Source organism: Electrophorus electricus, chromosome 8 (genome assembly GCF_041902795.1).
Source record: "Electrophorus electricus isolate QZ-2024a chromosome 8, ASM4190279v1, whole genome shotgun sequence".
NCBI lineage: Eukaryota > Metazoa > Chordata > Actinopteri > Gymnotiformes > Gymnotidae > Electrophorus > Electrophorus electricus.
In genome coordinates, this window is record NC_137504.1 from 9,652,487 (window position 1) to 9,665,626 (window position 13,140).

General features: G+C 44.6%; 1 protein-coding gene across 3 annotated transcripts; it reads left to right on the forward strand.

Annotated features, from left to right (window-relative positions):
- Positions 1 to 27: 27 nt before the first annotated feature.
- On the forward strand, positions 28 to 11,823 carry rasgrp2 (RAS guanyl releasing protein 2 (calcium and DAG-regulated)). Of its 3 annotated transcripts, XM_035527034.2 has the most exons (17): positions 28 to 178; positions 436 to 604; positions 858 to 960; positions 1,528 to 1,584; positions 1,862 to 1,993; positions 2,310 to 2,451; positions 3,022 to 3,195; positions 3,401 to 3,517; positions 3,942 to 4,223; positions 4,420 to 4,500; positions 4,793 to 4,900; positions 5,009 to 5,124; positions 5,253 to 5,394; positions 7,918 to 7,954; positions 10,681 to 10,839; positions 11,291 to 11,380; positions 11,518 to 11,823. In XM_035527034.2, the coding sequence occupies exons 2-16, from the start codon at positions 535 to 537 to the stop codon at positions 11,347 to 11,349; spliced, it is 1,779 nt and encodes a 592-aa protein (XP_035382927.2). In that variant the 5' UTR covers positions 28 to 178; positions 436 to 534; the 3' UTR covers positions 11,350 to 11,380; positions 11,518 to 11,823. The 3 variants fall into 3 exon arrangements, with proteins under 3 accessions (XP_035382927.2, XP_081576256.1, XP_081576257.1); XM_081720130.1 differs by lacking the exon at positions 28 to 178 and having other exon boundaries at positions 446 to 698; XM_081720131.1 differs by lacking the exons at positions 28 to 178; positions 436 to 604; positions 858 to 960; positions 1,528 to 1,584 and having other exon boundaries at positions 1,975 to 2,173.
- The last annotated feature ends 1,317 nt before the right edge of the window (positions 11,824 to 13,140 follow it).

Genomic DNA, 13,140 nt, shown 5'->3' on the forward strand with positions numbered 1-13,140 from the left:
TAGGGTGAGGCACAGCCCTTAGTGGGCCTCAGCTTCTGTGACTTTCAAGTACACAGTGTTTCTCTCTCAGAGTTTCACAGCCAGTCAGTGAGATTGTGACCAAAGCGTCAAGTTTCCTTCCTTTTTATGTCATAACCATATTAATCATTAATCACTGTTGGTGCCAGAAGCTCTAAAGGTAAGGAAATATATCATAAATTCTTATAATATTCAGTATTAAGTGTCCTTTAGTTGTATTTTAATAAAAATTGGGCTTCAAAAATCATTACATGTGTATACAGTAACTTGTCTTCTCTGCCTCACTCTTTTCCAGGAAGTGAGAGCTTGTTTTTATTTTTACGTGAGCTGCTTATGGCACTCATATCCATATAAGTTGACGAGATCCTTCCTTTTCTTCCTTGTGTTTGCTTTGACTCACATGGTGCTGCCACGCAGTATTTGCAGAGTGACAGAGGGATCAAAGCGAGGCGTGGAGAATCGCGAGGGGGAAATAGGGGCAGAGGGAGGGCGAGAGAGACAAGCAGAGAGAGGAGGATGGAGAGCGTGTCATTGGATCAGTCGGCCAGCGTGGAGGAACTGGTGGAAGCCTGCATCAAAGCCTTTGGTCAGTGGTGCCGCTCGCTCTCGCGCGAGTGCTATGACCTCTCAGCTCGTCTACTGCCCCCCTCCCCCTCCATGTTTTCTGTTTCAGCATGAAGGTGCTTCTCTTTTTCCACCCTTCACTTGCCTTTCGAGCTGCTGTGCTGTCCTTCGCTTTTGTAACTGCTCCCGTCCGACCCGCAGGGAGAGCAGTTTTAACGTTAAGCATCACAGTGAGTCTCACAGCTCCTTCCCTTCTTACACTCTCTCTCTCTCAGATGATGAAGGGGTCATAAAGGACCAGTCTCTGGTGCGCATGTTCCTCATGATGCATCCCTGGTATCTTTCCTCCACCGAACTAGCCAAGAAGCTCCTGCACCAGTATCCTTCTTACACAGCTCTACACTGCTTCCCTTTGGTTTGCAATCTGGAGCTCGTGAACACCGGTGGTAGCATGGAGGTCGTGAACTCCGGTGGTAGCATGGAGGTCGTGAACACCGGTGGTAGCATGGAGGTCAAGAACGCCGGTGGTAGCATGGAGGTTGTGAACACCAGTGGTAGGATGGAGGTCATGAACGGTGGTGGTAGGATGGAGGTCATGAACGGTGGTGGTAGGATGGAGGTCAAGAACGGTGGTGGTAGGATGGAGGTCAAGAACGGTGGTGGTAGGATGGAGGTCATGAACGGTGGTGGTAGGATGGAGGTCATGAACGGTGGTGGTAGGATGGAGGTCATGAACGGTGGTGGTAGGATGGAGCATGAGCTCCAAATTGCAAAGCAAAGGGAAGCAGAACAGACAATACCACTTCGTTCACATGCTCTACCCTACCACCACTGTTCACAAGTTCCACTCTACTACTGTCGTTCATAAGCTCCACCCTACTCCCCCATGTTTCTTAGATTGAATTGCACTGATAAAAATGGAGGTTTTCCATAACAATATCGCAGGTCTCAGGAGGAGGAATGCAGTGCCAGTCGCCAATTGCAGATTTGTTATCTTGTCAAGTGAGTTCAGATTCAAATGTGCTGAAATATGTCGCAACTGAAGCAGAGCTCTGCGTTTTGATGTATTACTGTAAATAAGGCATGTGACAACAGGAGGTGGAGTTTGATCCACCAAAATACAGTCACAGTTCACAGAAAATGGCTGAGGTGAGACAGCCCACTCATTCTGTTAGAGGAAAAAGCAGACATATTTCATGCTTTACTGGGCTCTGTACTCTCTCCTCTTCTGTCTTCCTCCCCACCCCCCCTCCACCCTTCCTTCCTCTCCGACCCACAGGTACTGGATGCACGAGTTCCCGGCTGAGTTTGACCTGAGCCCGGAGCTGGCCGGGCTGGTGCGCTGTCTGAAGGAGCAGCTGGAGGAGAACAGGGACGTGAGACGCAGTGTCCTCTTGGACATAGACAGCCTGTGAGTGCGAGGCCCGTCCACCTGCCGCTGCGGTGAGGTGCCGAGTGCAGCCATCACGCTGGCGTAAAGATTGCCACGGCCTGCTGCGTGCTCCTCTGACTGATGTAACCGCTGCTCATTAGAGGCCTTTTCTATGAATAACTCGCTGCACGTGTGGCCTGGTATACTATTGGGTGCTAGGTATGAGAGAGGATCGTAATGTTTCTTTGTCATTCCAGTGGGTACTGTCAGAGTATCATGTCATAACAGGTTGTGATGAAAGGTAATAAGCTGTGCAGTAGCAAAGAGCGCATCGGCGTATTATTATTTTTTCCAGCCCATCGTACGAATGGAAGCGACAGCTGAATTCGTTTGTACAGAAGAAGAGCAAGGCGTCTCTTCTCTTTGACCACCTGGATGCCTCGACCCTGGCAGAGCACCTCACCTTCATGGAGTACAAGTCCTTCTGCAAGATCCTGGTGAGGCTCCAGCTCACATTGCCAAAGTGGACCGCTGGGAGTCGATCCCAGAGAATATAGGGATAGGGATTAGCTCCAGATACCTGAAGGCTCGTTGAATCAGTCCCAGAGTGTCTAGGGAGAGGGCTCAGCTCCAGTTACCTGAAGGCTCCTGAGTCAATCCCAGAGTGTCTAGGGAGAGGGCTCAGCTCCAGTTACCCGAAGGCTCCTGAGTCGATCCCAGAGTGGATGTCAGTGATGTTGGCTTGCTGCTGGCTGTTAGGCCGGGCTGTTGTATCTCTGGCAACTGTGGTGCCCTAAGCAAGAACTTGACTCTAAATCACACACTTTAAAAAGTGCTTATGTTTAGAAACCCAATAGCCTCATGGGCTAATGAGTTTTTAAACATAGCTGAAAAAAGCAATCGGTGTTTCAGTATGTGAATATACATATTCCATATCCTTACACACACACACACACACACACACACACACACACACACACACACACACACACACACACACACACTCACAGACATATTTATATATAATGTACATATATTCCATGTTTGTAATTAAACTTCCTCTGCAGTTCCAGGATTATCACAGTTTTGTGACGCATGGCTGTACTGTGGATAACCCCATTCTGGAGCGATTCATCACCCTCTTCAACAGCGTGTCCCAGTGGATTCAGATAATGGTGCTCAGTAAAGCCACAGCCCAGCAGAGAGCCACTGTCATCACTGACTTCATCAAACTGGCCCAGGTGAGCCTCCCTCTTTCTCCAGGAAACCTCTCCTGACATCTTAACATTTTCGGAGATTGTCAGCCAAGTTCCTTTGGTTGTTCAAGCCTAAGTCATTTAAGTTATCACTAGGGTCTTGACATTTTGTATGTAGATGTGCTTCCTGTTTATCTGGCTTGTATGTGTGTGTGTGTGTGTGTGTGTGTGTGTGTGTGTGTGTGTTTAGAAACTTCTAGAGCTGCAGAACTTCAACACTCTTATGGCAGTTGTTGGGGGTCTGAGTAACAGCTCCATCTCCAGACTCAAAGCTACACAGGCACTGATTGGTAACGATGCCCAGAAGGTAAAAGCCATACAGAATTCAAATCTGCTTCTGCTAAAAACAGGGTTAGAGGAGAATTCACCCACCATGACTGTTTGGCATATGAACGTGACAGTAATCGGATTTAAATCCATAATAAAGCTGGTTGGAAGGCATAATCTGTAATTTGCTGCAGTATAAAATGACTTCACAGGTGATGCAAAAGGAAGTAATAACAGGGTCCCTTCAGTAGCGTTTATGCTGTCAGTATCAGTTAGTGTTTTTACACTATGCAGCATCTTCCAAGGCAGCAGCAGCACCGCAGAGACAGATGCCTGATATCAGGTATCTCAGCACAGTTGCTGTCATGGCAGGCCTGATCAGGCTCGATTTTATCCTCCCTTTTCGACATGAGGCGTGCTGCCTCGCCACCTCTTCACACGTTGGCTGTCTTGTGTCTTATCAGCTGTTCAATGGGCTGGCAGAGCTGGTCACGTCGTGCGGGAACTACAGCCATTACCGGCAGCACTTCTCCGAGTGCAGCGGCTTTCGCTTCCCGATTCTGGGCGTGCACCTGAAGGACCTGATAGCTGTGCACGTGGCCCTGCCTGACTGGGCTGACCCAGGGAAGAGCCGCGTCAACCTGACCAAGACCCGACAGCTGTACGCCATCCTGCAGGAGCTGGCGCAGGTCCAGAGCACGCCACCCAACATCGATGCCAACCCAGATCTGCTCAACTTGCTCATGGTGAGGGCCAGGTGCAGGGTGGGTAGACTGCTCCCCAAGGGGTGAGGCTTGCTAGCAAAGCTGCGGCCTTTTATGTCATATGACTCATGTGGAGGCTATTACGAGTATTATTGTGTTTGTTACTGTGTGTGTTCGATGAACTGAGACTGTTCTGGGTTTTGGGGTAATGCAGATATTTGTGTTTGAATGATCTTAGGTGTCTCTCGACCAGTACCACTCAGAGGAGGAGATCTATCAGCTCTCTCTGCAGAGAGAACCACGCAGCTTGAAATTATCTGTGAGTTCCTCCCCCTGCCATCAGGTCTACACAAAGCACCAATCAGAGCCGAGTGATAGAACCTAGTCTCCCAATTACAACCACTCGTGACTCAGTTTGACAGATTAATGTACTGATTTTGATTACATAATCCACTTACTTGGACTTGCAGCTGAGAAATTGGACCACTACCCTGCAATTACTCTTTTCAGTCTTCAGACAGCAGTCATTTACACTAATCCCAGTGCCGTGTTGTCTTTTGCAATATTGACTGCTCCTTTGTGGGGTTTTTTTTTTTTTTTTGGCTTATTAGGCATCCATCTCTAAGCCCCAATCTCCTCTAATAGAACAGTGGGCGTCTTCCGTCAAACCCAAGGCTGATCCAGTCATCATCAACAAACACATTGAGAAGATGGTGGAGGCAGGTTATTCACATATGACTAATTCATTAATCCTTTTCATATTTTAAAAGGAGCAAATATGTTGTGTGTAATGAAAGGAAATAGTAAGCTGTCGTATTATGTTTCAGTCTGTGTTTAAAAATTTTGACACGGATGGCGATGGCTACGTTTCTCAAAGAGAATTTGAGACCATCAGGAATAACTTTCCCTACCTCAGCAAATTTGACGAGCTGGACCAAAACCAGTGAGTGGACAGGAAGCATTCTTTCTTTTTTATTTCCATAACCATCATAGAAACGAGCGCTTATTGTACATTTTTCTAGCATGGTTTAGCCTCTCCCCTCACTTTCTCATTCCCCCCCCCCCCCACAGAGATGGTAAGATTAGCCGAGAGGAGATGATCGAGTACTTCACCAAAACGAGCTCCGTGCTCAACTATAAGATGGGCTTCGTGCACACTTTTGCAGCCATGAGCTGCATCAAACCCACAGTGTGTCAGCACTGCTCAGGGATTGTGAGTACACAGGGGAACGGGGGGAACCACATGTCACATGTCATAGGGAAAAGGGAGAGGGACCGAGCGGAGTAAGGAACAGTGCTTGGGAGACATCCATGTTATGCCTTTAAGGCTCTAACTGATGGAAATGACATGTCTTCAGCTATTTAAGAATCTAAGAGTATATCTAATGGCTAGTTATTATGTGATGATGACGTCATGAACCTAATGATTATAGTAATACTCCATGTTACAGCTATAGTTCTTTCTATATTTCTGGTGGAGCTGGTGGAGTGGTGAGGATGTTGTCATGCTCAGAGCTGGTGGAGTGGTGAGGATGTTGTCATGCTCAGAGCTGGTAAAGTGATGAGGATGTTGTCATGCTCAGAGCTGGTGAAGTGGTGAGGATGTTGTCATGCTCAGAGCTGGTGGAGTGGTAAGGATGTTGTCATGCTCAGAGCTGGTGGAGTGGTGAGGATGTTGTTATGCTCAGAGCTGATAAAGTGGTGAGGATGTTGTCATGCTCAGAGCTGGTGGAGTGGTGAGGATGTTGTCATGCTCAGAGCTGGTGAAGTGGTGAGGATGTTGTCATGTTCAGAGCTGGTGGAGTGGTGAGGATGTTGTCATGCTCAGAGCTGGTGAAGTGGTGAGGATGTTGTCATGTTCAGAGCTGGTGGAGTGGTGAGGATGTTGTTATGCTCAGAGCTGGTGAAGTGGTGAAGATGTTGTTATGCTCAGAGCTGATAAAGTGGTGAGGATGTTGTCATGCTCAGAGCTGGTGGAGTGGTGAGGATGTTGTCATGCTCAGAGCTGGTGAAGTGGTGAGGATGTTGTCATGCTCAGAGCTGGTAAAGTGGTGAGGATGTTGTCATACTCAGAGCTGGTGAAGTGCTGAGGATGTTGTTATGCTCAGAGCTGGTGGAGTGGTGAGGATGTTGTCATGCTCAGAGCTGGTGGAGTGGTGAGGATGTTGTCATGCTCAGAGCTGGTGGAGTGGTGAGGATGTTGTCATGCTCAGAGCTGGTAAAGTGATGAGGATGTTGTCATGCTCAGAGCTGGTGAAGTGGTGAGGATGTTGTCATGCTCAGAGCTGGTGGAGTGATGAGGATGTTGTCATGCTCAGAGCTGGTGAAGTGCTGAGGATGTTGTTATGCTCAGAGCTGATAAAGTGGTGAGGATGTTGTCATGCTCAGAGCTGGTGGAGTGGTAAGGATGTTGTCATGCTCAGAGCTGGTGGAGTGGTGAGGATGTTGTTATGCTCAGAGCTGATAAAGTGGTGAGGATGTTGTCATGCTCAGAGCTGGTGGAGTGGTGAGGATGTTGTCATGCTCAGAGCTGGTGAAGTGGTGAGGATGTTGTCATGTTCAGAGCTGGTGGAGTGGTGAGGATGTCATGCTCAGAGCTGGTAAAGTGGTGAGGATGTTGTCATACTCAGAGCTGGTGAAGTGCTGAGGATGTTGTTATGCTCAGAGCTGGTGGAGTGGTGAGGATGTTGTCATGCTCAGAGCTGGTGGAGTGGTGAGGATGTTGTCATGCTCAGAGCTGGTGGAGTGGTGAGGATGTTGTCATGCTCAGAGCTGGTGAAGTGGTGAGGATGTTGTCAGTAAAGTGGTGAGGATGTTGTTATGCTCAGAGCTGGTGGAGTGGTGAGGATGTTGTCATGCTCAGAGCTGGTGGAGTGGTTCAAGTTCAAAGTTCAAAAAGGTTTTATTGTCATTTCAGCTATATACAAGTACACAACAAAAACGAGACAATGTTCCTCCAGGACCATGGTGCAACACAAAACAACAGTGCAACAGACAACATGCTACACAAGTGCAAACAGTCCAATATAGTGCAAAAATGTCATTAAATAAACAATAATAAATACAGGACAGGACAAATACAAAATGAGTAGACAGTGCAATTATTTAGTCCAGTACACAGTACTGGGCATATGTAAAGCGAGTTTTGCATAGGAATTAGTGACATGCTACCCTGAACATAACAGTCACCGGTAGCAGCCAGAACAGTTCAGAGTACAGTGCTGGTTTAGTACAGTACTCTAGCAGCAAGTAGGATAACGTGCAAGACTGCAACAGGAATGCATAGTTTATTTGTGTGAGGTTTGACTTCAGCACTAAGGATGAGGATGTTGTCATGCTCAGAGCTGGTGAAGTGGTGAAGATGTTGTCATGCTCAGAGCTGGTGGAGTGGTGAAGATGTTGTCATGCTCAGAGCTGGTGGAGTGGTGAAGATGTTGTTATGCTCAGAGCTGGTGGAGTGGTGAAGATGTTGTCATGCTCAGAGCTGGTGGAGTGGTGAAGATGTTGTTATGCTCAGAGCAGGTGGAGTCGTGAGGATGCAGGAGGGTGTGGGCTCTCACCACTTCCCATTCTCTTGCTTCCTGTTATCAGTCCAAATCTCACATCTTCAGCCAATGCCATTAAAACCAACAGAGCACTTTTTAAAACCCCGTACAGATAAATATATGAGCTGCTTCTTCATGCTTTCATCTTTTGGAACAATTAGTATTAACTGGTCTAATGTTGTTTATTTTAGATTTGGGGATTTCACAAGCAAAGATACAAATGCAAAGGTATGATTTTTATATTTATTTAATAAACACATTGTTACTTATGGTCATTTTAAGTGATGTTTTCAATGGATTTTTAGAAACCAGGCCAAATTATTCTAGTATGAAGTGCCTTCAAACTGAATCTATTCAGTTTTTTCTGCAAGCATCACAGAACAGAATTAGCACTGGGTGAAGTGGTTAATGACCTACTGCATATCTTAGATATGTTTGGGGGTTTTTTTTTGGGGGGGGGGGGTTACATTGCCTTGCAAAAGTACTGAAGTCTATTAAAAATCATACCACTTTAATATTTTTTATGTGCCATATTTTATTAGAAAAGACTGACCTTCGAAATTCATTCGTTCATCTTATAAGCTGCTCAATCCAATTCAGGATCAAAACTAATTAATTTAAAGTGATATTAGTTTTCCATGAGAAAATATTCTGTGACAAAAATTAATAAGTGAAATATACTGTGGAAAAAACATTGAGAAGGGTCCCAAGTTTACTCAGAGAAAAGATATTGTCCTAAAAAACACACACTTGTCTTACAGTTGGCTTCTACCTGCAAATAATTAAAAAGTTGACCTTTCCCGGATAAAAGACCCCCTTAATTCAACTACCATTAGTCAGACTCTGAATCCTAAGGAATGCTGTGAAAATGACCTGAGAACACTCCACTGAAATTAGAGGTGAAGTTATAGACATGCACGAGATAGAAAACGCTGCAAAATAATATTCAGCATAGTTTTTGGATATCCCAGTACGCTCTGTGAGGAAATGGATGCTGTGGCAAGCCACCGAGTCGCTGCCTAAACAAGACCATCCTTTAAAACCTCAGAGCAAGAGGGGCACTTGTGAGGGAAGCTGCAGAGATCCCAGCAATCACTCTGGAGGAGTTAGACAGTTCAGTGGCTGAAACCGGAGTGACGGTGCACTAGTCAGTACAACTGGTCCATATGGTAGCGCGCTGAAGAAAGAACACATCAAAGCCCGTCTGGAGTTTTCCAGAAAGCATCGTAGCGGCCCAGATAACGTGGGATATGATCAAATGAGACAAACATGGAGGATTTGGGCTAAAATTCAAAACTGTATGTATAGCGCAAACCCATTCTTCAACAAATGCCGCCTCAACAGTATGGGAGCGGCAGCCTCATGTTATGGGGATGTTTGTCCTCGGCGGGGATTGGGCCTCTTTTAAAAGGTGAAGGAAGCATAACAGGTACAAACTATAGGCAGATGTATGTTGCTGCTAAAAAACTTCCCATTCCAGTAGAGCAATGATCCCAAACACAAGCACACTGAAAATCACTTCCAAGCAGTATGCCAATATGGAAGAAATGTACCTCATCAGACTTGAGGCTATTATTGAAGCAAAGGGAGAACTACCAAGTACTGGCTTGGAGGGAAATACTTATACAAATACCATTTTTTCTGCTGACAAATTTTATCTCTGAAAAGGTCCTTTAAGAAAATATTGTTTTGCAATAAACATACTGGAATAAGAAAATATCCAGCACTCCAAGCACTACATGCTTGATCCCTAAAAATCTGTCATTTGCAATCCAGATGAATCTCATTTTAAAAGGGTTTGAATGCTTTTGCAAGGCACTGTCATCAACCATGATTTTTAAACAGGACACAGCAGGTTTAGACCAGCACGTTCTTATGTGATAGACCACAATCAGTTTATTAGTACGCATTGGGATTATTCTGAGCCTAAAAGAGCGCATTTGGGTGTGCCACAAGGTTATATCTTAGTCCTGTTATTGGTCTTCTCTTATAGACAGCCCCTTGGACATGCCATTCACAACGGAAATGTTGATAACACATAGTTACACTAATCAGTTCAGCCGGAACTGATTTAGCAGCACATTTATACAAAAGGGATAATTGTGTCAAAGATATAAAAGTCTGGAAGATCATAACTGTCCCTTTTCTGAATTTTGATAAACCAGAAATAATGAAGCAACCACGGACCTTGGTGTACTGTAGCCCTTACGGCAGGGCCATCATTTGAGTAGCATATAAGTAACATCTTTAAAACTGCATATTATCATTTAAGAAGCATATGCAAAAGAAGCTCTATGCATACCCTACATGGCACGGAGAAACGAATCTCTTGGTTTTATAATTTCCAGATTAGACAACTGCAACATGTTGCTTGTCTGCTAATCTGCTGCCGGAGCATCTTCTACTAATCTTATTCGATTTATGAAGTTTTGCAATGACTACAAAGTAGTGATTATTATGGCCAATGCAGAATAATAGGAACGCAAACTCTAGAGGTGTTTTTAAATGCAGGCTGTATTTACAGATTTTATTTTACCTATATTGCAAATATGTAATTGTAATAAATTGTATTATTATTGTATTATTTTAAAGTCTTTTTTGTTAAATGTTTTCTATGTGAAGGGAGATAATCAAAAGCGGTAATCAAAAGTGCTATATAAATCATATATATATATATATATATATATATAAGATTATTGAATTTATATAAATTATATAAATTCAATAATTTTATATATATATATGATTATTGATTATTGAATTTATATAAATTATATACATTCAATAATTTTATATATATATGATTATTGATTATTGAATTTATATAAATTATATAAATTCAATAATTTTATACATATATATGATTATTGATTATTAAATTTATATAGCACTTTTAATGACAACAGCTCCCTTCATATAGAAATGTACATCATGTCCTCCGCTCTTTCTGTCAGTATGTGGGGTTAGCTGTCATAAAGACTGCCGAAGCAATTTGGCCCTTGAGTGTCGTAAACGGACAAAAAGTTTCAGCGTTGACTCTCCAGTTCCACTGATCAGCCGATCTCTCAGCTTGCCTCCCTCTACTGGACAGCACAGCAAACCTGAGTGCACTGGTACACTAAACACACACGCACGCACGCACACGTGCACACACACACACGCACACACACACGTGCACGCACACACGCATGCACACACATACACGCACACATACACGTGCACAGCACACACATACACGCACACATACACGTGCACGCACACACATACACACACACACACACACACACACACACGCACACACACGCACACACACGCACACACACGCACACACATGCACACACACACGGTCATAGACAATGTATAGACATTGTGTATGTTTGTGCAATATGTGTTTGTACATACACATTGTCTATCCAGGCAAAGGATCCTGGTTGAAGACTGTGAATCTTTGACTGAAGCACAGTGACATTGGGAGAGATACCAATTGTGAATCTTCAATTCAGTATTTTCGATTGTTCTGTATTCCGCAGGCTCTAAGATTCTTTACTCTTGCTCTGTCCTCAGTCATCAAAGAGGAAATCCAGGAGAATCTAGAGGATGAAGTGTTTGATGAACACTTTTGATGAGGAACAAAAGAATATACAAAAGTCAAACGTGAGTGCCCACTCTATATGTAGTTTACTACAACAAAGGGAATATAATCTTCCATGCAAACTTGTTACTTATTTATAATGATTTATTTCACTGATATCTATCTGTTTACTTATATTTATCATCTTTCACTTCCAAAGGACAACAGTCTGCCTGTGAAACTGGCTCACCCATAGTGCGCAGACAAGCATCTTTACTGCTTCTCCAAACTGCGTGTGTTGGAAGTTGCGATGTAATCCATACTTTGGCTTGTGTCTATGGTGAATATTACCACTACTGTAGTAAAGCCAGCAACCTTGAAAGAAATGCATTTAAATAAATCTTCACTGCTGTAAAGTCTTTATTTGCCCAATGTATGGCTATTGGTATATAAAAGCAATCTTTTTGTTAATATCAGGTACAATAAAATAATTTTTTATCATCTTAGCAAATTTCCACAATTCCCATTATGTTCAAGTGTGTCTTTAATTTCTACACACACAAAAAAAATCTCATTGTGATGGCTTACAATATATAACACATTGTTCTGTCTGACATTGTTTTAGTGGGATGTGGGGCTTATCTCTAAGTGAATTCACAAAGCTTCATTTTATTCCTTGATATGCGATTTATGCAGAGGATTTAAAGCCACAAGGTCACATGAATGACATTTCTTACAGGCATAATTATGCTGGGGTCCATTTTTTGAATGAGCCTATATTGCGCGCCAGCCAGTAGGGGGAGCTGTTGACACGGACTGGTTTGAGCCTCCATCACGCCTTTGTATAATCGTTGTGTAGATGCGAATGGCTGTGGTTTGTCTGTCTCACTACATTTAGCACCGTCTACTTTCAGGCTTTGTTCTTTCTGTTATGCACGTGGTGTTTTTTCTGCATTACGCCTGCGAGAAGCGAAATTATCTCACGTCATTAAAGACGGGATCAGTAAGAGCCGCAATCACTCTCTCGCTCCCCGCCACACGCGGGCGGGCCAACATCAGCGGAGGACGCAAACAAAAGCGCAGAGAATGCACAAAGTACCCTACAAAAGCAGAATCGCTTCCTCACAGTTTATCGCCATTACCGGATAACGACTCGCGTTTGCTGAATTGGCCTGCGATTAGTGGATAATCTTGCAGGTTGTAAGATTATCACGCTGCCGTTGCTCCTGGGCGCAGCTGCTTCTACGTCGATTTCCGACGGAGCGTCACCGTGAGGGTCGGCCCAGCTCGCCCTGCCGTTCTCACACCTCGTGCGGTTCCCCCCTCGCCCCTAACACGCCGCTTTACTGCCTCTGGCTTTCTATTACAGATACCTCACCCATCCTGGATGTTGCGAGTGTCCGATATCGTTTAGCTGCCTTTTACAAGGTGTGTTTTCATAACCTTCTCGAGGTTTATTATTCCCTGCGCCCAGTCCCGGATGGGCGTGCCGACGGCGAGGCCACCCGCGCGCGGCACAATATCGATGATGTTTCCTATTTATGGAGGACATAAAAGTGGTAAACGGAAAAGCACACACACTCCCACGGCGAGTGTCAGGCTCGACCTGCTCGTGGATTTGCAGAGCTTTGGTTAACCTTGCAAAGGTCTGTGCGTCGCCGTTGCATGGGTCCAGTCGGAGGCTCCTCTCCTCCCCACTGTGTGGGCATGTGTAGGTATCAGTATGCTTGAGGGGGCTGTTGCCCACTTCATTTGAATAATCAACTCATTAATTACGGGAGAGTGGAAGAAGCAGGGCGCCGTGCTCCATTTTACTAATGTGTGACGTGAAGGTGGCAGAGGA